The sequence below is a fragment of the Meleagris gallopavo genome, chromosome 10 (genome assembly GCF_905368555.1).
Source record: "Meleagris gallopavo chromosome 10, MGAL_WU_HG_1.1, whole genome shotgun sequence".
NCBI lineage: Eukaryota > Metazoa > Chordata > Aves > Galliformes > Phasianidae > Meleagris > Meleagris gallopavo.
The window spans coordinates 9615862-9637962 of NC_139413.1; the positions used below are offsets into that span (position 1 = coordinate 9615862).

General features: G+C 34.8%; 1 protein-coding gene across 4 annotated transcripts in view; it reads left to right on the forward strand.

The window, feature by feature from the left end:
• The window catches only part of VAV3 (vav guanine nucleotide exchange factor 3), a 155161-nt gene that overhangs the window by 113733 nt on the left and 19327 nt on the right, over positions 1-22101 (forward strand). For all 4 annotated transcript variants that reach the window (XM_085231229.1, XM_085231226.1, XM_085231227.1 and 1 more), the window contains 2 exons: positions 14065-14201; positions 19029-19094. In XM_085231229.1, the coding sequence (XP_085087355.1) occupies positions 14065-14201; positions 19029-19094 (203 nt within the window). The remainder of the gene's footprint in view (positions 1-14064; positions 14202-19028; positions 19095-22101) is intronic.

Consider the following 22101-nt stretch of genomic DNA (forward strand, 5'->3'; position numbering starts at 1 on the left):
TGACTGAAATCACAAAAAGTATCTCCTTAATATGACTGTCTTCAAGATGGATTTCACCAAAGCGATATTTTTACTTTACTAAAGGAGTTGCTGTGTATAAAATCAAGAAATACATTGATGGGTATTTTTCTGGGGCATTCTATGTTATTTTTCCTGTAAACAAAGCGTGGGAGCGTATACCAATCCACTTGTCACTACTTCTTAGTTTTCCTTTCAGAACAAAATGAATAACCTATTACAGGCTATTTCTTTCTGCATCTTCCCCAGGACCTTACTCATGAGTCCCAGAGACTTATTTCTTCATTTTTAAATATCTCTGAAAAGCTTTTGGGAAAGTCATTGTGACAGCATATAGTGAATTGCTAGAATGTATGTAAGATAGTATTTTCAGCTTTAGATATTGTTTATGGTGAACATAGCAAAGAGGGTAGTCAAGTGAATGTGTAAATGGAGAAGCAGCTGACTATAAGTGAACCTGGCAAAAGCCTGAAGGAATGCTGAATGAAATATGCCTCTCAAACTTTTCTCCAGTGATGGAGTTTGTGGTTTGACAAGTGTGAAGTTCTTTTCCCTTTTTAATGTTATGAGATAGCCTAATAAGATTCACAGTCATAAAACACGCGTCATATCCTGTAACAGTACCAGAAGACCTGGACAGTGCTGCATGCAGGCAAGCCAGAAGGACCTGCTTATGTTCTTTTGATTTAGTATTTGAAATTCCTTGTTAAAGATTCAGCCTATATGGCTTAAAAATAAAAGGAAAATGAAACAAAGTATTTTAGACTGGAAGGAATGTGGACTTTCACTTATTTTAGAGTTAGTGTCTTAATAACTAACAATGATAGCGTATATATAGCTTTGCATGTTTTCCCTGATGATAACTGTATGATTTTTGGAGAATTGGATTTGCTAAGTTGCTTAAGACTTTTCTAAAATTTTACATTGTAGTGTATTAAGCTCTAAAACCTAAAATAAGCTTTGATTATACATATTTAAAACATGCTTAACGTTTATAGGAGCTTTATTGGGTTTTGGATACCTTTTCTTTCCCTAACAGCGTCTGAACACTTGGTTCAGGGTGCAGTGAAGTATACAGTGCATGTCTCTAGGAATTGCAGTGAGGACGTGGTTAATGGGCAGCTAGGAGTTATTTTGCTGCAGAATGAAATTCTTTGCTTCAGAAAGACAGAGGCAATGCTGCTGCTTGCCAACACAAGTGTAATTCTGAATGTTCTGGAGCGGTTCAAGAAATTGGGTTGCAGCTGTAATTTGAGCAACTCCCAGTATGCCCAGCTGTGTTTTAACATGTTTTACATCACGTGACAGGGACAGTACAGGTATATGAGATTCAGTTAATTTTGTTGTTATCACCAGATTCTAAATTAAGGGGACAACCTCCTCCTTCTGGGTGGATCTTAGCAGCAGTGAATTCAGAGAACTCCTGGATTGTGACTTAATTTTTATCTCATATTTTCAAAAATATGTCTTAACTTCAGAATCTCTGTTCTTTTACTGCTGCACTAATGCTGTTCGCTGAGCTATTGTTTCTTCCCAAAATAATGTATTCATCTTTGTTGTGATACAAGAAAGAACAAGTCTAATGTTTTTCACTAAGAAATTTTCCACTGGTTCATTTCTGGGAGGCAAAGCAGAGTTTTGTCTTCCAATGAAGCATTTCAAATGCAGTTTAATGAATTTTATTTTGGTTGTTATATTTTAAATTGAAATCGTTTTTACATTCCTGTTGGGGCAAGGTATTCTGAAAGGTGCCTGTCCCTTTGGCATCTCAGCAGTGAGCGAACATTCAGAGAAAATAGCCGTTAGCCTTTTCTTTTAATTAAACATCAGAAGACCCAGATGCCAAAGGGTGAAATATATTTATTTTGTTGAGCTCTTTCATCCTTGTCTGGTTGGACTGTGCGATTATTTTGTAGCTGGGTAATATAGGCTCTTTTGTCTTACTGGCTATGTGTTTAGAACTGCCTGTAGAGCGTGAGCAACTAGCATTCTATTTTTCTCTTATATGTGTTTCATACATGCTTAACACATAGATAATTTTTAATATCAGTTTGGTGGAAAGTTGTACAGTATATATTTTTTCTACTGAAAAACATTTCTGCATTTTGTTCTGAGCAAAACGTCACTGTGTACAGGTAGTGACAAGGGAGTTAGCAGGCAAAAGAAAAAGGAAAAAAGATAAGATGAGGTAAAAAATGGACAAAAAGGGCATGCAAGTATGATCCATAAAACTGGAACTATACTGCTTTGCATTTTCACAAATGGTGTAGCATGATTTAATAAATAAAGGGAAAGGATGGAAATGTGCATGCAGACATTATGACCTGAAATTGCCTTTAGTTACTCTGGCAAGTAGAAAGGAATTGTGTATTATTTTGCTGATGTTTATTGGGACTTCTAAATCTCTTATTCATCCTCAAGAAGAGTATTGAATTTACCTGTATATTTCCATATCCGATTTAATCTTCAAGGTACTGTCGTTCTCAGAAGGCAAAACAAAATAAGGCAGTGATTGATTAAAAATAGTCAAAAGCATTTTCACAGTACTCTGAAGCATATGGTTTCTTTTCTTGTGGCTCACTCATTTAACTAAATCAGTATTTGATCACTACTTCAAAGTAATTCTCACACAAAGAATTTGGGAAACATTGTAAAACTAAAAGCATCCATCCCATGGGAGCAAAAAGGGCTCTAGAAAATTCACAGAAGAGATGTTACAGAACTACATCTGCCTTCTGCCTAAGGAAGGTTTCACAACTTGTAGAAGGGGCTGGAGGCAAAAGCCTGAGAAACTGATGCTGCTTTTGACAAGAGTTTTTAATCTAATCACCTCTTTGAGTTTCCAAGAGGAGAGAAGAATGAGGCTGAGTTAGGCTGCAGGCCAAGCTTGCCCAGGATCAATTCTTCAACAGTAGCCAATTAAATGGATGCTTAGAGACACAAATGGCAGATGTTGTGTTACTTAACCCAGTAGCTTTTGCTTTTGTTTCTTAGCACTTAAAAATGTGTAAGAAAAATTATGACTTTCTGAGCCAAGCTCAAGTCTTGGCAATCACAACATCCTTTAACTGTTACTTTCATATTTTCAAGATGTTATTTAAGCGATGGTAGCTTTTTTAGTGTCCATCAATGTTTATGGACATCCCAACCCTTATATTTGTATTTAAGTTATATCTTACTCTAAGGTATGATGAATAGAGCTCCAAAGATTCCTCTAGCCTAGTCTATGATCCATCATCCTACTGTATAGACACTTCAGTTCAGGAAATCATCTGTCATTTCTTAGTAAGTATTCTTTTTAAATAAACAATTTTGCATCTTCTACAAGACTTACTAATCTATTGTTTACTCCCATTCAAATATTGCATATTAATTTTTTGACTATATAATTCCAATTCAAATTTAAATTTATTTGGGAGATCTTCTTGGAAACTTACTTGAAAAAAAAAAAAAAAAGATTGCTATTCCAAACTTTTACTTCCTATCCTTTTGTGGTAAATTTATTTCGGGTATCTTTGTCTCTTGTCGTGATAGTGACTTCTGTTAAAAGTGCTAATACACATTAGGATAGCTTCTTTATCCTCATATTCACTGTTTACTTCAAAAAATTAAAACAATGTGCCAAATGTTTCTTTAAAAATACGTTTTACTTTGTTACTTGTAATTTATTCATTGACTTGCAAATTTTTTGTGGCGGACATTTACCAATCTGCCTGGTATAAGCATCAGCTGTTCACGTGATGGCATGTACTTACAACAGCTAGGCTGCTTTAAAGCACTATTTTACACCTAATGTCATATATTTCTCTGGTGCTGAGGCTGTTTTAAAAAATAGGTTACAGATCATGATTAACAATTCAGCAGTTTCATATTTGAATTCATTTAGTACTCAAGAGCCTTTCCGAGTAGTGACAGTGTAAAAGTGATCTGATTTTTCTTTTTCTTTAGCAGAATCATTTCTGCTGTTCTTAAACTTTTTGTGGTGTTCATCCAGGGAAATATGTAAGGTACCTTTATAAGAAATTCAAATAAAGTATTTGAGTTCAGCTCTCATTACTGCTCCTGCTGACCTGCAAATGAACGGAAGGCTTGCACTATTCATAACTTACATTTCCTAATCTTTAGTGTGCTACTGGGAATTAAATAGTAACTTTATTATCTGATACTTTGGAAACTGCCTCAGTTTGCAACCTTAGAGGTTATTCTTTAACCAGCTTGTTTGGAATAGGAGGTGTAGGGAGCGGAAAGGGCATGAGGCACTCAGTTCACATGCAGCATTTTTACTGTACTTGGATTTTCTTTTTCCTTAATTGGCTTTGGCAACAGCAAATCTCAAAGTGTGATACAACAACAAACAACGCATGTGTGGATCCCAGTTTTTCTTCTGGAATAATCTGATAATAGAAGTTGTCTTGCAAATAGCGTTGATTTGAATTTGACACAAAATCATCTATAAAGTGCTATTTTACTTTCCCCCCACACTTTTTCTTCATCATGAAGAGGATAAATAGGGAGAAATTCTTCAAAGGAAAAAACTATGTAATTTAATGATGGAGGCTAAAGGCTCTGACTGCTCTTGTGCATTGCATGCTGCTTTTGTTAGCTCTTTGCTTCAGATGCATTTAAATCCTGTAATAGCTCTGTGCATGCATGGCTCATATGTCTCAAATGTTGAGTGATACCAACTGAGCTTGAGGATAACTGATGTTGTGATTTAAATACATAAAGGGCATTCTTTGTCAGAGCACTGTGTTTGGGAGAAAGAACCAACTGGATCTGTTCTGCTGAGGTCAGTTTGATCCCTGGTGGTTTTTTAATGCGACTGCATGCTGCTGCCACAAGTGGTAGTCCTTTTTCCCCCATGCAAGTTTCTTCTCCCTGTGCTTGTTTCTTTTATTTTTTTTTTTCTTAAAAACAAGAAAACCCAACCTGTACAGAGGGCTACTTTTTGAAAGCAGATTTTCAGACAAAGCTACAGTGTATTTTTTTTTTTCTTAATGCTATGTTCAAACAGTGCTCATTTATAGATACTTCCTTGTAAAGAGTCTATACTGGGCAGAGAGTTTCTTCTATATAGTGTAAGAGATGTCTGTTAATAACTGAAAGGTATATCTGCCATAATCAGAGGTCATCAAAAAGAAATGTTGTTCATGGAGGAAAATCATGAGACTGTTGATCTTAGAATGTTGAAGAACTGTGTGGCATTACAAAGAGGATGTGTGCAAGTGAAATTAGTCTGTCGTTTGCTGGAAGCTGTCTTTTTAATCAAGTATAGGCCACTTCCCGCTCATGTTATGTAATAATTTAAAGCAGCTCTTCTGCCAAGAATTTATTTAAGTAGAAGAAACTGAGAGAAAGGTTTTTTTTTTTTTTTTTTAATCTTAGAAGCAGATGCTGTTGGTCAATGTTATGTTGGGCACAAAAGAAATGATATGCAAGGTAATTTAATGTTTAATTTAATTTTTGTAGTGCCTGGTGGATTAAATCTCTGCACATTTTCAGCAATTCGTGTTTATAAATTCTGTTTGAGACCTCTAGAAGTTTCTAACTTTCGTAAGTCTGCATTTCCATATACTGAAATGTGCATCTTGCTGTCTGTGATTTACTGAAGTATATGGATGGTGTAGTCAGCGGAATGACTAATTCCATTTGTGCTGAACAGACTTGTTGGGAGGTAGGACTGCTTCCTGTTAGACTGTGCTTTTGGGCACACTGCAGGAAGGACTGAGCTATCATGTAGTAACCACAGTGTATTTATGTGGAAAGGGCAACAGTTTTGTTTCTCGTTTCTTAACTAGTCAAGAGCATTCTCAATAGGAAAATACCAAGGGTTCCTGTTCAAGATTCATGGCATTTTACAGCATAGTTAGTGTTCAGGACTGTGCTCTTGTTCTCAAGCTGTTTTCTTCTGACGGCTTGCCACAGAGTTATCCGTGGGCCCGCTGGAGACGGTATCAAAAATACAGCTCAGAGTAGTTACCTTTCCGGAATATCTTGAAAAATGTATCCCTGCTTTTCAGAGCCTTTTCCTGCACACTCTTCTTCTGTTTCTATACACTTCATAGTTCGTTTATTGTATCTGCCTGCTAAAAATTGTTAGCTCCTCAGGGCAGGTACTCGTTTGAACAAGAACACCTTTTAGAATGCCACGCCCTTCTATGGGACCACAGTAAAAAGCATGATAATTAACAGCCGTTAGTTTTCATGCCTTGTGCTTTTATATAAAGCAGCACTTCATTTTAGCATGGTTTTTAATTCATATGCTAAAATTTTTGGCTCAGTTTTTGAGGAAATAATGAAGATTCTTAATTCTGATGGAACTTTGTTTTTAAAATTTATATTCCCAATTCATTGACGAGATAACATTGAAATTTTATGTTGCTCATTTGTCCACACAGAAGAAAACAGTACATTTTTTTGAAATCTGATTATTCCTTGTTCACATAATACACTAATTATAATTGGCCACTTCTAGTCATCATTTAAAGTGCTGATTCACTGCAATTGAACATGAAATTTCTGTTATTTTAAACATTGGGATTTTATTGCATTTACAGTCCACAGTTATCCATATAGGGCACATCCAGGTCTTCCAATGCAGTGTGGAAGGTCTCCCTTATTTACAGTGTTTTTCTGCTTCTGGTAACAGGCTGTTGGTCAGACTGTTTGGCAGGCAGATACTTTACTCACATACATTTTCATTTCAGTTGACAAGTTACCATTTTTGCAGAGGTCTTTACCATGAATACAGCCTACGTGTGCAGCATTAGGGGAAAAAAACAACAACAAAACAACAAAGTCTGAATAATTACAGGAAATAGAAGTTTGACAGGCAGTAAAGGACTGGAGGGAACTAAAGTGCTGCTTCAAGATTTTTTTGAGGAGATACAATAGTAGGAGCAGTTGAAAAACAGTTGCAGAGAACCTGGTTAGAGAACTGTAATTGCTTCAGTAGTTTTCTTTGTCCTATAGGATGGCAGTCCTGAAATCTTCTGTCTCAAAGTGAAAGAGAAGTATGAATGTTTACTGAATGTGATTTGGAATGTATTATGTATTTATCATCTGCATCATGAGATAAGTTTTTCTCCACTCATGCTAGTGAGTTCTCTGTTTGTGGATGAGAATCCTGGCTGGGCTGTATAATCAAGAATACAGGCTGTTGAGAAAGATAGCCATTAAATGCTTAAATAATCACCTTCCTGAAGTCTTCGGTGTCATAATTTGAATGAAACAGCAGAAATGGCCTTTGTGGTTGCTCACATAGAAAACATTAAGACTTTATTGAATATTACTCAAAACCAAAGAGCAAATGAGATGATAAGCAGAACTTTTTCTTGGTCATCCCCCATGATTCAGTCATCTTACCTGGATATAAGGTTTATGTGCAATGTCTAAAATTAGAACATTAATTATGATGACTTATTAAAAATAATGACTTAAGACTGAGAGGATTATAAGTTAAATTAAAACATCCTATTTGGTGTGTGTCAATGTACCTATTCATTGAACTAATTTTGTCCAGTGGTAAGTATTTAAATCATTGCCAATGTGAATAATGCACTTAGACTGTGCTGGCATGCTTCATGTCCGTGAGTAGCCTAAAACAAAAAACAACAACTAAAAAACCCCCCACAAAAACTGAAACAAGCAAAAATAAAAATAATTTATTTCATGTCTTTAGTAGAGAGCCCCAAAAATCATGTTTTTTTTGAAAGTAAGTTATGGCATTTTTCTTTCTCTTCTCACCAAATGAGAAGTCCTTATAGATGATTTCTTCCCTTATCAGTAATGTGATTGACTTCCATGTTTGCAAAAGTAGATAACACTGATTTGAAATTAAGCAACAGCTCTCTGGATAAAATGCAAGGGAGAAGAATCCAGGTTACTCTTAATCCTGCAAGGAATTAATTATGAACAAGGATTTAAAACTCTGATTGATATAGAGCAACAATGGCTGATTTAAAAAATATCAACAGGGTGCTAAAGGACTTTGTTTTTATGTAGTCCAAGCTCAGAGAAGGACTTTCCATTAATTAGCTTGTAATAATACTGGTATTGGGCCAAGATGTTGACAAGAACTATGGGCAAAGCCTGTATTTTTTTCTGGTTAATAAAATCAGCAGATTGTTGTGGATGCTCTTTTTGTGGAGTTAACACTGTCCACCTGCTTTTCACGTTGCTATTTTTATCAATCCATTGATTTTCCTTTTTTTTTTTTTTAATGATAACTCTTCAATATTTTAACATATGCAGCTATACTTTTTGATCTGAAACTTTCATAATCTTTACTTTACAAACTTTGTTTACTATGCTATCAATGCCGATTTTGGATTCCTTCCCTTTTATTTAAAAGGGAGATCTCCTTTGTCAGTCTGTCTTTAGTTTCTGCTGTTAATATAACTGAAAGTCACAGTTCAAACACTTATTTTGCTGGTGCAAGGAGTTTCTGCCATGATTTACTTAGCCTTTGTTTGCTGGATGAGGAATTAAGGAGACTGGAGACTCTGAGAACTGAAATGGAGTACTACTTCTGGTCTTGGCCTTGGGGACGCTTATCAGTCACAGATTGTCAACCTGTTCCTTGTTTTTGCTGCATTCTATATTTTTACAGCTGTAAAAAAATAAGAAACTGAAAGCAAGCTCAGAGTTTCCAGATGGACACCAATGCTCTTCTGGTGAAAGAAAGGGCTGAATTAGGGAGTCTTCATAACATTTCCTTTTAGAAAGGCGTTTGTTTTTCTGTTGTGATTCTGGAAATATTGAGATGTGGCCTTGGCTAATTGTTGAAAAATCTATTTCAAATTCAAAGTTTTTTAAGGTCAGGAGGCTTTCTTCAAACATGCTTTTGCTTTTGGATCAAGTTATGAATGTTTGGTGATGAGGCTCTGTTTTTCCTAGGGAAAGAGGAATTCTTGCATCAAGACTCATGTTAACTAGGAATGCATATTTGGCACAGATAAAGCTGTTTTATGCCTTTGTGTTAATAATATATCCACAAATCCACCCTTGCACCTTAGACTCCTATACTGTCATTATTCTGTATGTTAAAATGATCCCTACTCAAAGCACAAACCATGTCCTGCATTGTTTGGAAATAGCAGATGCTGCAATCAATTTTGACAGATATAGGTTATTGTAGGGCATGCATTATGCGTGTTGTTGGCAAAAAATAGCATTTTTAATCTGCTTGAAACTCTGAGGGTCACTTGGTGCCATTCATAAATGCAAAGCTGCTGTAAAGAATATAAATAGGTTATGCAAAATTATGAGAACACATAATGGTTATTGTAGCTTGGTTATTGTAGCTTATTCTGTACTACATTTCTTCTAATATGTAACCTTCTTCCTTAATTCATAACTGATGATTAAATACTCAAATATATGTTATGTGTTAGGAAAGGTATTTCTCTTAACCCTGATGTTAGCATGCTTTTTGCTTTTCTCATGAGCAATATTTTAGATAAACGATTTGTGTTAGGTGTGAGACCTAAAACTTGTCTGTGAAGCTTCTCTGGGAATTTTGGCATTTTCCTGGTTTTCAGGTGAAGTAAATTTCATCATATATGTATATATATATTTGTGCAAGAGATTTTCACAGAAGTTTTCCATAGTTGTCAGATACTGCGGCTGTGTAGAGAATTATGGCAAAGTCTAATGCTTATAGGATTTCACATTGTAATGTTTTATCCTGTGGTATTTCAATGCTTTTTCGATCACAAATAAACTATCATTACACATAAAACAATTCAGGCTTCTGCTACATAGCACTTTTTTTCTGACTGTTTTATTACCTTACCTTACCTTACCTTACCTGTTTGACTCTTTACTTCAATAACTTCTCTGTACTCGATTTAATTTTTTTCTGCACTTATTGGTGATATAAGGTAAGTGGTGCGAGTAGAACATTTTTTTTTTATGGAGGAAATGCTGTTTTTAGAATAGCATGTACTTGTTTCTGTCTTCTGTTTCTGGAGAAACTTTTTATGTTCAAAATCATTTATCAGAGACAGACTCTTCCACTGATAGTTTCATATGATGAGTAAAAGACATGTGTTCACTAGTTGCACATTCAGTTCTTTGGAATCTTTACTCAATACAGACTGTCACTCAATGTCTGGTGTTAGTGATAGTGAGGATATTCTGTATGACTCAGACACTATGTTGTTTGAATGTGATCAGCTGTACTTTGATGTACAAGGAATCTGAATCAAATCTAATCTATGATGAAGTAATTAACATCAGTGGAAATTTTCCCTTGTGTATACATGCTTTTTTGATTTCTAGCTTATAAGACTAGCACACTGTATCAATACTAAAGCAGATGAATGAGAATAATTGAAGTCTCAGTCTTGTTATATGTTGTTGCAATATACAAGAATCCTAACCATGTGTCTTGTGGCAGAATGTATATGTTGTGCTAGGCAGCGCCTATTCAAACTAAACATAACTCTGGGCATAAAGAACTCCTAAATAGATGAAAGACAACTATTGGATACAAGTAGATAGTAAAACTACAGGTAGAAAATAGGGTCAGAATAGTGGGCAGTAGCTGTAGCACATCAGCTTAGTAGTTGTAAGTGTTTCTGTATGCATTATGCCAAAGAAGTTACAGTGTGTCTGAAGGAAAATAATAAACTCTTAAACTGGGGTCCTAGCCTGAGAGTCTGTTTGAATCAATAGAATTATTTCTAGGTATATCAAGAAACATTAGATCAAATCTAGCACTATCTGGTGAGGGAGTTTTATAATCAAAATTACTGTAGGATTTTACAGAATTAAATGTACTGAATTCTACATGAGCTTTCTAGCATACTGTATTTTAACATGATTAGTTCTGTTACATTTGGAATAATTCTACTAGTTGGTGCACCACAGCTTTTTTCAAGTTCTCTTGGATTGGTTTACAGACATGCTAAAAATCATGATTACCAGTGAAATAAATAAAAGTAACAAGTCATTTTACACAGAATTTAATAATTTCAGGAACATTCAATCTTACAACAAAACCCCCCAAACTAATTATGACAGGATTTGCACTGAAAAGTGTGTAAGAACCTTTCTTCATCCTCATCTGAGATTAATACAGTGGTGGCATTTCAAGTACATAGTATCTACTCACTAGTAATGCGATAAACTAAATTCACAGTATCAAAGTTTTGCAAAGCAAATAATGTTTTTGTAGGTTTGGATAGGCTTCTACGTATGCCTCTGAGTGCACGTTTACAATTTATTGCAAATACAGAGCTATAATTTATATTGTGATGAGGGAGTTCTCTTGCGTTAGTTGTCAGCTTTGAGTACATGCTTGTATGTGGCTTTGCTTTTATTGCTACACAATAGTGCTCAATCAGAATTTCAAAGCATGTCAGCCTTAAATTGAGAAATAAAGGCAAGTCTGATAATTACCTAAGTAGTAATGGCTTACTAAATAATTAGATGTCCATTTTAAGTATACCAAGCAACTTGAAGAAACAGTGAAAGTTATAATGTCATTTGGATTGAGTAATGTGGGAACTGACCTTATTTTGGTTAATGTTTCATCACTTTGGATTAGTATTTATTCTTAACTACAGAGTACTACTTATTAAGGTGATTTCATACAATTTAGAGGAGATGATGAATATTTGTATTTCTTGCTCCCTAAAATGCAATAATGATCTTGCAACACAAATACGTCTGTTCTAGCCCCAACATTCCTTTCAGTTTAAACTATGTTAATCAGTAACCTGATCACCTGTGACAACATGACTTTTGCTTAGTAGATGAGGGAAAGGCTGTGAGGTTGTTCTAATGAATTTTAGAAACGTGTTTCCCACAGTATTCTTCTGGAGAAACTGGCTGCTCATTGACTGTACAGGTGCACACTTTGGGTAGTTGGGAGTGAATGAAGGTAGATGTGCTTAACCTTTTTTATTGATGATCCAGATAAGGAGATTGAGTGCTCCCTCAATAGATGTGCAGGTGATACCAAGTTATGTGGGACTGTTGATATGCTTGAGGGTAGGAAGCCCTCTGCAGGGAGATCTGGGTAGGCTGAACTGATATGCTGCATCCAATTAATTGCAAGGCATTCAGCAAGGGTGAGTTTCAGGTCCGTCACGTGTCATACCAACTCCATGTAGCATTATATAGGCTTGGGAAAGAGAAGATGGAAGGTTGCCAGGCAGAAAAAAGACCAAGGGGTCACTAGCTGACGGTCAACTGAACAAGAGCCAGCCTATGGCCAACAAGGCCAGTGTCATCCTGGCCTGCATCAGAAATAGTGTGGCCAGCAGGCCTAGGGAACTTGTCCTCTTGTATGTGGTCTGTGTTCTGTTTTGGATCCCTCGCTAAAAGAAGACTATTAAGGTGCTTTAAGCTGATGAGGGGTGTAGAAAACAAGACAGGAGCAAATGAGGGAACTGTCGCTGTTTAATCTGAAGAAAATGAGGATGAGGGGAGAGCATTCAAGCACTGGAATGGGATTCCCAGAATGCTGGAGTTGTCATCCCTGAAGATATTCAATAGATGTATGGACTTAGTAATAAGGAACCTAGTTCAGTGATGGGACTTGATGGTAGGTAAGGTTGTGATGGTTGAATTTGATGGTCTTTAAGGTCTTTTTCCACCTATATGTCAGATTATATTAATTAGAAACTGATTAAATATGGTTATGCATCCATACTATCCATACTATACTCCATTCAGTCGTACAGCTGTCCATCTGTACCTTTATTTTGTGAATGTTCACTCTTACCTGTATTAATATACCTTCTTACAAAATTTCAATCAAAAACTTAGATATTGAAGTGGATATGCCCACTGAAGTTTGGCAATCTTGAAAAATCTATGCGCAAATAAAAACAGGGAAATTGTCGTACAAATAATAATTTAAAAGTAGGAGATGAGGGAATAAAGGTGCATCTATTTCATTAAAAGTACTAAGACTGAAAAAATAGCTTTCCTGAAAGCTCTCAAGTTTTTAATATTTTTTCTCGTGGATTCAGTACTTCTTGACTCAATTTCAAGTATTCTTATGACCTCACAGGGTGTTGGTTTATTGTAATGCAGTAGCTGTCCAAAATACTTAGTGTTTTTTAAAAATACAGTTATAGGAACATGGAGTTAGAGTACCCATAATTTTCGCTTTTGACTGAAATCTCTCTGCTCCCTTATTTTAAACCAATTGAGAAGGGCTCTTGAACTGTAGTTATAAGCAGTGACATAGTTCTTTTCAGAGGCAGTGAGAATAATCTATGAGCAAAGTATTTCATGTACCAGACCGTGGATTGTTCCCATTAAAAAAAAATTAAAAAAATCATGGTTAATCTGCCTAAGTGCAGCCAGTATTGATATGGAAGAAATAGCATGCAACCAGAGTTCTTGCCTTGAAAACAAAGCATTAAATTGATATTGGCGTTGCTTATATGTATCTGAAAATATTGTTGAAAATGGAAGATAAAAGGTCTTATGGAAGCCTAGAAGGATCGTCTTCCTTATACTTTTAGGCACGAGTGTTCTTTTTTTAATTATATAAGAGCTATGAGATTCTCCATATTGGTATCTTTAATTCCAATTTATCACGTTTTTTTTCCCCTGGAATTAAAGATACCATGAAGTTTTTAAGCCTAGACTGATCCAGGGATGTTTGGGGGGAAAAAAAAAAAAAAAAAAAAAAGTAAGAAAAGTAAGAAAAAAAGGAGTAAGAAAAGGAAGGAAGAGAAAGGCTTTTCTAGGAAGAGTCTTCTTGGAAATGAATTGAGCTTTGCTTCAAGAAAGTGGAAAGACAAAATCTTATTTTTCTTGTGTTTTTTTCATTAAAAGTATTAAAAAAAAAAAAAAAAGGAAGAGAAACCTTCAGATTTTATGTGATATGCTTGCATAAGATAGCCAAGTGAAAGAAGTGTCTGCCTTTATGCCTTAGTCAGATGCCTATTAAACTCATAGTGTCTTTTTAATTAATTGGTTTTATGGTCCTAAGATTTCATTAATGGTTATTCACTGGAATACATATGCTGATTTTTTTTTTTTCTTTTGTCCTTTTTTTTTTTTTTTATTTAAATTCAGGATTACCAAGAATGCAAGTAATTCGAAACTACAAAGGAATACCGCAACCAGCGCCACAGGATGGTCCACCATTGCATATCCAGATTGGGGACACTATTGAACTGATTACAGGCGATGCCCATAGTTTATTTTGGCAGGTACTGTATTGTTTACGAAATGACTGTATTCCATTAGTCTCGGATAACAAATCTGTATTGAGAAATTTATCTTGTAGTTTTTTTGTACGTTTGGTACAAGCTAGAATTATTGACACCTTGTTGGACTAATTCTGTTGCTGTGTATTTATGCATCTATCCATTATCTGAATCTACTGGAATTTGTCTTCGACATTATTTGTACCTATCATGTAAAATAATTTATCTAGAATCATATTGTGTTTACCTAGCGGGAGTCGGGGAGGCTTTTTCCCCAGAAGCCTTGGAAGGAGATTTGAATCTCAGTGAAAACTGTCATGTGCAGTGGAATCATTCAAGAAGTCTTTTGTAAGCAAATTTCATGTCATAGAACACTCAGTAGTGGTTTTCATAAGACTTGTAGTGACATCTGTATTTTAGAATGCATATTAAGAAATGACTTGAAGACATAAATTGTTATGAATATCCAGGTTTTATCCAAGAAGCTTTTTAGAATAATTTGCAGCTGACCTGCAGAATAGTAATGTTAGAATAGATTTTTAAGCTTACTGCTGCTCATTTTAGAAATTCAAGTGCTTGCAACAGACAAGTATTTGCGGTATAAGTATATATTTTTTTCATTCTTTAGAGCATATCGAATAAATGCCACAAGTTATTAAGCAATGCTTACTTTAAGCTTTTGGTTAAATGTGATAAGATCAAATGTATTTTGACAGACATGAAAATTCTGCTCCATTAATGTTAGTGTAAATGATTTTATAGCAGTTACTGTGGTAATTCTCTAGTCAGTCAAAGCCATATACGGACATCAATCTATGTGTTACGCAATCTGAAAAACAGAATATTATCTTTTTTCTTCATGAAACAGCAATTGCTCTTCTGAGAGGCAGTCTGACCTATCGTAAAAACAAAGAGATGGTTCAGAAAAGCATCTATTTATCCCATGCATTCTCTTTCTGCCTCCCCCCAGTATCAATTGAAACCTAAATTTTCTTCTAAGAGAAGATTCAGTATAAGGAGGTTGATATCATTGCAAGTTACCTACTGTTCTCAACAGACTCCTTGAAAATAAGGATATTCCTATAGTGACCATCATGCGTTCCTTTTAGCGTGACTACTTTTCTTTGTTGAGTCACGTGCAGAGCTGGAAGAACCATTCTGCTTCCCTAGGTGTTGCTTGTTTACTTAACATTCAGAGAGAAAGAAAAAAAAGGCTTATTAAGTAGAAAGAGAAAAGTTAATGTTTTCAATGTACATTTCAGATCCGTAAGAGTAGTAGTTGTTTCAGGTGTAACGGTGTACCTTTTGAAATGGTCTTATTTTTATTGTAGATGTGAATTAACATTTCTCTTCTGAGCTAGGCCTGAATAAACCGGTACCTGCTGAAGTCAAGGACAGGCTTTCAGGGATGCCACAATTCCTACCCTAGGTTTCCATTACAGTTACCCACCCACAATCGTATTTCTTGAGTATGCCAAAAGAATACAAATAGATTCTGAGCTGATTCTTTCCATTCCCAAAATCAGCTTTTCTTTCATGCATATTAAACCCATATCAAGAAATTACTTTTACAGATGTCCTTTGTAATGCTTCATTATTTCGTAGTCCTGATATAAGCATCCAAAAGTATGTTCTAAGTGTACTTATGAATTCTCCCTCAAACACAATTTCTAATTTTTTTTTTAATCCTTTTTCGATGTTTCAGTCTAAGGACAACCTACTGGTAAAATGATGTCGTTACAGGTTATGGTGTAAAAAAACTTAGAAGTTCAATTGGAACTAGTATGTAATCTTTATTTTTCATGTAAATAGGGAACATAATCTCATTTGGGAAGACTTTCCCAGAAATCTGGGAGTTATAATTACAACTAACAGATGAGAAATAGCAATCTAATGTCTTCGTTGCAAATAGTTACCTCGAGCAAAATTCACAATATTAATTCTAAGACTTCCCAGGTTGTTAGGTGATGTGTCTGAAAAGCATAATGGATGTTGACTTCAGTAAAGTATTTTAAAGGTGTAGAAGATAGAAGGAGATGAGCTTTTTCATCTTTGAGAGATGAGGAGTTTAAAGCTAGCTAATAGGAACTACTCTGCATGGAGAGGATGCAAAAGAAAACTTTTTTTGCTGAGAAATGGCTATAGAATATGATTCCTGCCTACACATTGAAACAGTGCAGGTGGTGTACTTCAAAATAAATAAAGACATTGAAAGAAATGAGTACTGGAAGTTCAGAGAGAGCAAAGACTTCAATGTCTGCAGGCTTGGGAGAGAATTAAGTAGGAAGGAAAGAGGAAAAGTTTAAGTATCAGATCAAATCTTCCTCAATCAGATGAGAGTCTGACACAAATGCCTTAATTTATATATTAAGAAACTTCTCTGTTGAATGATTCCTAAGTTGTATGTGAGAAGAAGTGAATCTGGATTTTTCTTTTTTTGCCATGTGTTTACCTGTTCAGGGATTTTTTCATAGATGAGTGGAAGTTGGAAGGGTGGTCCCAAGCACTCTGTAGAGTTTTTTTTGCTTTCCCTGAAATTTAAATGAATTCAATAGAGTGCCAGCCTGAATTGGGTCTTACAACTGCTTTTGTTCTAGTTTGGTACATTTTTCCATTTAATGCTGATGCTGATTTTCAATGTTTTTAAAGTGAGAGATTTTTAATTACCTGAAAATACCAGTAATTTTTATTAATATCTTATTTATGCTTCTGTTATTGCTAGAATAAATTGGGAAGGTGAGTAATTCTACTGTACAACCTTGTAGAATGTAGCAGTTAATTAGTAGAAGACCAGCTCACTTTTATAATTCCATAAAATGCAATGCCATGGCTGTATATAAGGCTAGGATTTTCTGTCCATTAAAATATTCCTGGTTTGTTAGGGAACTTAAAAGTCTTATCTTTGAGGATCTCATAGAAAAGTCACGTTATTATTAATGCTGGTCTATATTGCTTACTGAACACTTTTTTTTTTCTGTCTGTTTAACATATATCACGCAATCTGTCCTGCATGGCATTTCACTTTCTGACTGTGGCTTCACCTCCTGCAGGTTGTGGCAATCATGTCTTGCATAAATAGTGCAGCAGCTATGACTTTTCTGGAGAGAGGCCTGATTTCTTGTTGAATATGGACAGCATTTAGTCATTGTGGTTCTTACAACATGTTTATGATAGATACAAATAAACTGGGATTGAATTTAGAATTACATAACTTTTTATGAAGTACTGGAGAGGCAGCACTGTAAAAGTGCCCATAGAAAGTGAGAACTTCCAGAGTGGCTTTTTTTTTCTCCTCTGTATTTTGTTCTGATTCATTTCTCTCCTCAACAGACAATTCGTAGTAAACAAACAAAAGAATGGATAAAGGATGCAATAATTAACAAACTTTTAGCTGTTCTTGTTCAGTATGAGTCCACTGAAGTTAATAGGCATTGCTCAACTAAATAGAAGGGAGTAATCTGGAAATTGACAGCAAAAATGTCAAATGGCTTCTGACAACCTGTCTCATTAAAAAAGGTACAAGAGTAGTGAACCAGCCCCTAGTCTTGATGAGAATGTAAGTTAAGAAAATAGTTTGAAGAGGTTCATTGAAGAGCTTCTCATAAGTATGTGCAAATGCATGTGCACGTGTTCATATATATGACTGAAATACAATTTAGTAGTATATGCATAGTATAAACCGGTTCTGTCTAGTCAGTGGACTAAGGTTCTTTTAATAACCCTAAGCCTTGACAGGGAGCGTGCAAGGGAAATGAAATGCTTACTAATCAAACAGTAAGCAATTAGCAGGCAGGAAATGTTAAATAGCAAGAAATGATTAGAAGCAGCAAAGCATGGTGACATGATAATTTTGCTGTTAATCATAGGAGTTGATGGATAGATCTTAGATTTTAAAACCATTGAATGACAAGTTCGTTTCTTGTATGAGCAACACCAAGCCTTGATGGGTTTAGCTAGGATTTCAAAACGTGAACAAATTAACCTAATATCCTAAACACATTATCAAATTATTTATACCAGCTCATTGTCTACAGAATGTTTTAATGTAAGCAATTCCCTTGAGTAATCTGAAATAAATCAAAACCTGTTATGTTTAAAGATTTTGTTTTATTTAACTAGCAAAGCTCTTGAATTTACCTTAAGTTACAGATTTTTTTTTTCAGAAGGCAAAGTCTTTTTTGGGGTTGTTTCAATGCTTATTTTACATTTGTGCTTTTGCAAGCTTGGTACTGATCACAGCGCTAGAATGTTCCTTAGCGATGACTGTGATATTTTCCTATGACAAGAGAGTCCATCCATGTGACTAGTACTACTTTCCATTAAGGTTAACTATGGTAAATAGGGATCATTAAGGTAGGAGACTTTTGGAGCTCTGTTAAAAAAAAATTCAGGTTGTAATTAAGAAGGATTCACATCTTGGAGTAAATACAGTGTAAGGATATGAATTCAGGCAGACAGTAGGAAAATGCTCCACTTTTACCTTTTTATGTTGCTGATATGCGGTAAAAAAAAAAAAAAAAAGTTAATTTCAAGATTATAATGCTAGCTAAGTACTTGTTCTTTCTTTCATTGCCAAATGCTGATAGTATATTACAACTCAGGTTCTGAGTTCATTTTCTTGTGTTTTATTCCACAAAACTTCCAGGCATATAATCTGCAGTTATTAGTTAATTATATAAATTTAAGAAATACTGTTGAATAACATTTTATTAGATGAGCATTTTTATTTTAAGGAATTTATTTGATAAACTTTTATCTTCCTAAACCACCGTGAATGTATTGTTTATTGTTAATCCTCATGTCTCAAAAATGGATTATTTTTTTTTCTAGGGTAGAAATCTAACGACAGGAGAACTGGGCTTCTTCCCAAGTGATGCGGTAAAGCCTAGCCCATGTGTATGTACCATTTAATTCTCTTTGTTGTCTTACAGGAAAATTGCCTAGTTTGTGCTAGCACTTTATTAATCTTAGCTTGCCTAAGTTCCATTATTTCTAGATCCTTTGTGTTTTGTGGTGTTCAATATTGTTTATAGTACAGCATTCTAATATTTTCAGTTACTGGATTTAAGTTGTGCATGTCAAGAAAACATGTTTGAGAGGCAGGTTTAGCTTGTGGGAATGTTAATAAATTGAATTGTCTTAAAGTGTTTCCAGGATATGGGGTAAACATATTTTACATCAAAGTGCAGTTTCATCCTTCCCTCACAGCAAGGTGAGAATGCTATGACTCTAATCTATTCCCCAGTCACTTTGGGTTAGAGAGAGAGATTACACCATTAGTAGTGAGTTTAAAAATAGGTGAAACTAAAACAAAACATTGAATTTAGGTTACTTGATTAATTTAATCTCTGTATGTTCCTAGTTGCTTTTATTTCATTCAAAGATGTTTCACAATGTATGCTCAAGATTTCCTATATGGATGCAATGACTGCCTTAAAATGCTTCATGCTTGGTTCTTCATCTGTCCTATATAATGCTGTGCATCAGATCACTATTAGTTCTTTAACTGAGATAATTCATGTACATCAATAACAGTGATGAATCATTCCTTTCTTTGAGACAGCTTAAACATTTTAACTGGATTCACAAGTTTGACTTATTATTGAAATTCCTTTCATTACAGCAGACAAGATGCCACTTAAATGATTTATAAGTAGATGGCATAATCTGTTACTGGCTGCATTTTCTTATGCTTTTAAGGCTTATATTGTCCCTTCATTTTAAAGCAAATACATGTCATTCTAAAGAATAAATACATTGAGATATCCTGAGTCATCTTTAGTACCATATGTTTTAAGAATTTTGTTTGAAGAGGGATGCACGTGAATTTTTGTAGGCACAAGATATGCTAAATTGCATAACAGAACAGATCTGTAATTACGTTAAAAATGTTATATGAGCTTAACTTCCTTCTCCCACTCCTTGCTCACTACAAAATATGTGGATTTCTTGCACCATGCATAAATAAGTACCAGTGATACTGGACTATAGATTGGCTATACGTTCCTCAGGGCATCCAGTTATACTGTACTACCACTGACAGCAACCCCCAGGTGGTTTAGGAACCACCACTATGCTCTAAAACAGAGGAAATGGGTTATTCAGACTTATGAAAAATGCTGTTGGGAGTGTTATGAAAATTGCTTTCTAGTGATAGAACTTCCCGCTAAATTCAGAAATATACTACTAAAAAGAGTGTTGAAAATAATACAATTTCACAGAGTGAATAAATATTATTCATGAAATGTAACCAACCAATGTCATGATCAGACCAAAAAGATACTTCACCACTATTAACCTGGAAGGATAAAATATCAGCATCTTATTATGACAAATGATGCAGTTAAAGATATTGAAACATCAATCAGATTTTTAACATGCTATAACATTTACTATTATTATTAAGTCTAGCAGTCTTTACAACCAACTGATATAAAAATGCCCGGAAACAGATTGAAATATATATATCAAAGATTTTGGAAATGAATATTGAATGAAAAACTGCTGAGCTTCAGAATATATATTTTCCAGACTTTTCACAGATGTACCTATAAACAATTTCTTCCTGTTTGCGATAAGTAGTATATGTCAGCAGACATTTTCTGCACCACAAGAGCAATGCTTGATCCTTCCTAGTTCTCCATTTTCCTCATTTCTGTTGAGGCAGTGGATGTATAGCACAATGTGAGATAGGAGCTTTGGGAATAGCATTTGATTTTACTCTATTCGTGACAATGAAATTGTGTGTTTGAAATTAATGAAAAGGACTACCCATCTATAGTTAGCCTACTCTAAAGTGCAGACTTCAAACTGTCTTTGAATTTTGTATATCCTTTCCAACTTAGTAGGGCAGGTTGAGAAATCAAAATGTTTGTATTTTTAACTGTTCCTTTTTCTTCTGTTGCTGAAATTACTTAATTAACCTTATGGCAGGTAATGCAAATCTTTCAAGGTGCTATTTTTCTGTAGATGAAAAATATATTATTATCAAAATATCTTGCAGCACATCAAGACTCCGTAAATGCCCAGTTGGCCTTTGGATGTTTCATTTGGTTGCTTCACAAAAATATCTCTCACAGGAGTTCTTTGTCAGCATGTTCATAATCTGTTACTTTTTTCCCCCAAGTCTTACAATTAAAGATAGAGATGCCTGACTATTAGTAGGTTTAGTGATAGTGCCACTGCTACTGACAGTAGTAGTACCTAGCTGTGTTATGCCCTTACACTTCAAAGAGGTTTGCATGCCACCAGCAGTATGGTACTACTATTTGTGAACCCCTTCTCTACGTTGTTAGGGATTAATGCATGTGTTCTTCCTTTTTCTTCTTTACAAAAATTAGATTATCTTAATTACTGTTTTAATACCTGGACAGATTTACTCCTGTGCAAGCTGAGCATGTGACCCCTTTTTTTTTTCACGAAACTTTGTGTACCACAATAGTGCCTGCATTATTTCTTAGAGAAAATGTAGATTTAGGGTCATCCTGTGTAATTCACAATTTTAACATAAATATCTTAGATTGAGAGACATTCAAATGAATGGTGATGTGTTTAGCTTGAATGAATGTTATGTTAAAAGCAGTATGCAGAGCTTTGTGAATTTTTGTTCATCTGAAGGAATTATGTGCCTTTAGTTCAAGGTTAGGTTGAGAGACCTGATGGAAGACTTGGCAGATATCATCTGCTTGTATTTACTTGTTATTTAACATACAAGCTTGTAGGAGAAGTTTAATTGAATTAATTTCAATTATCTTACATTGGTAGACCTGTATAATGTCTTTCTGAGATGATCTGTGTTTGGAAGTCTCTGATTAATACAATCCATTGGCATTAAAAATTGTAAGAATGACACTAATTTTGTGGTATTATATTCTAGAAAACAAAATAATCTGTGATTCTCTAG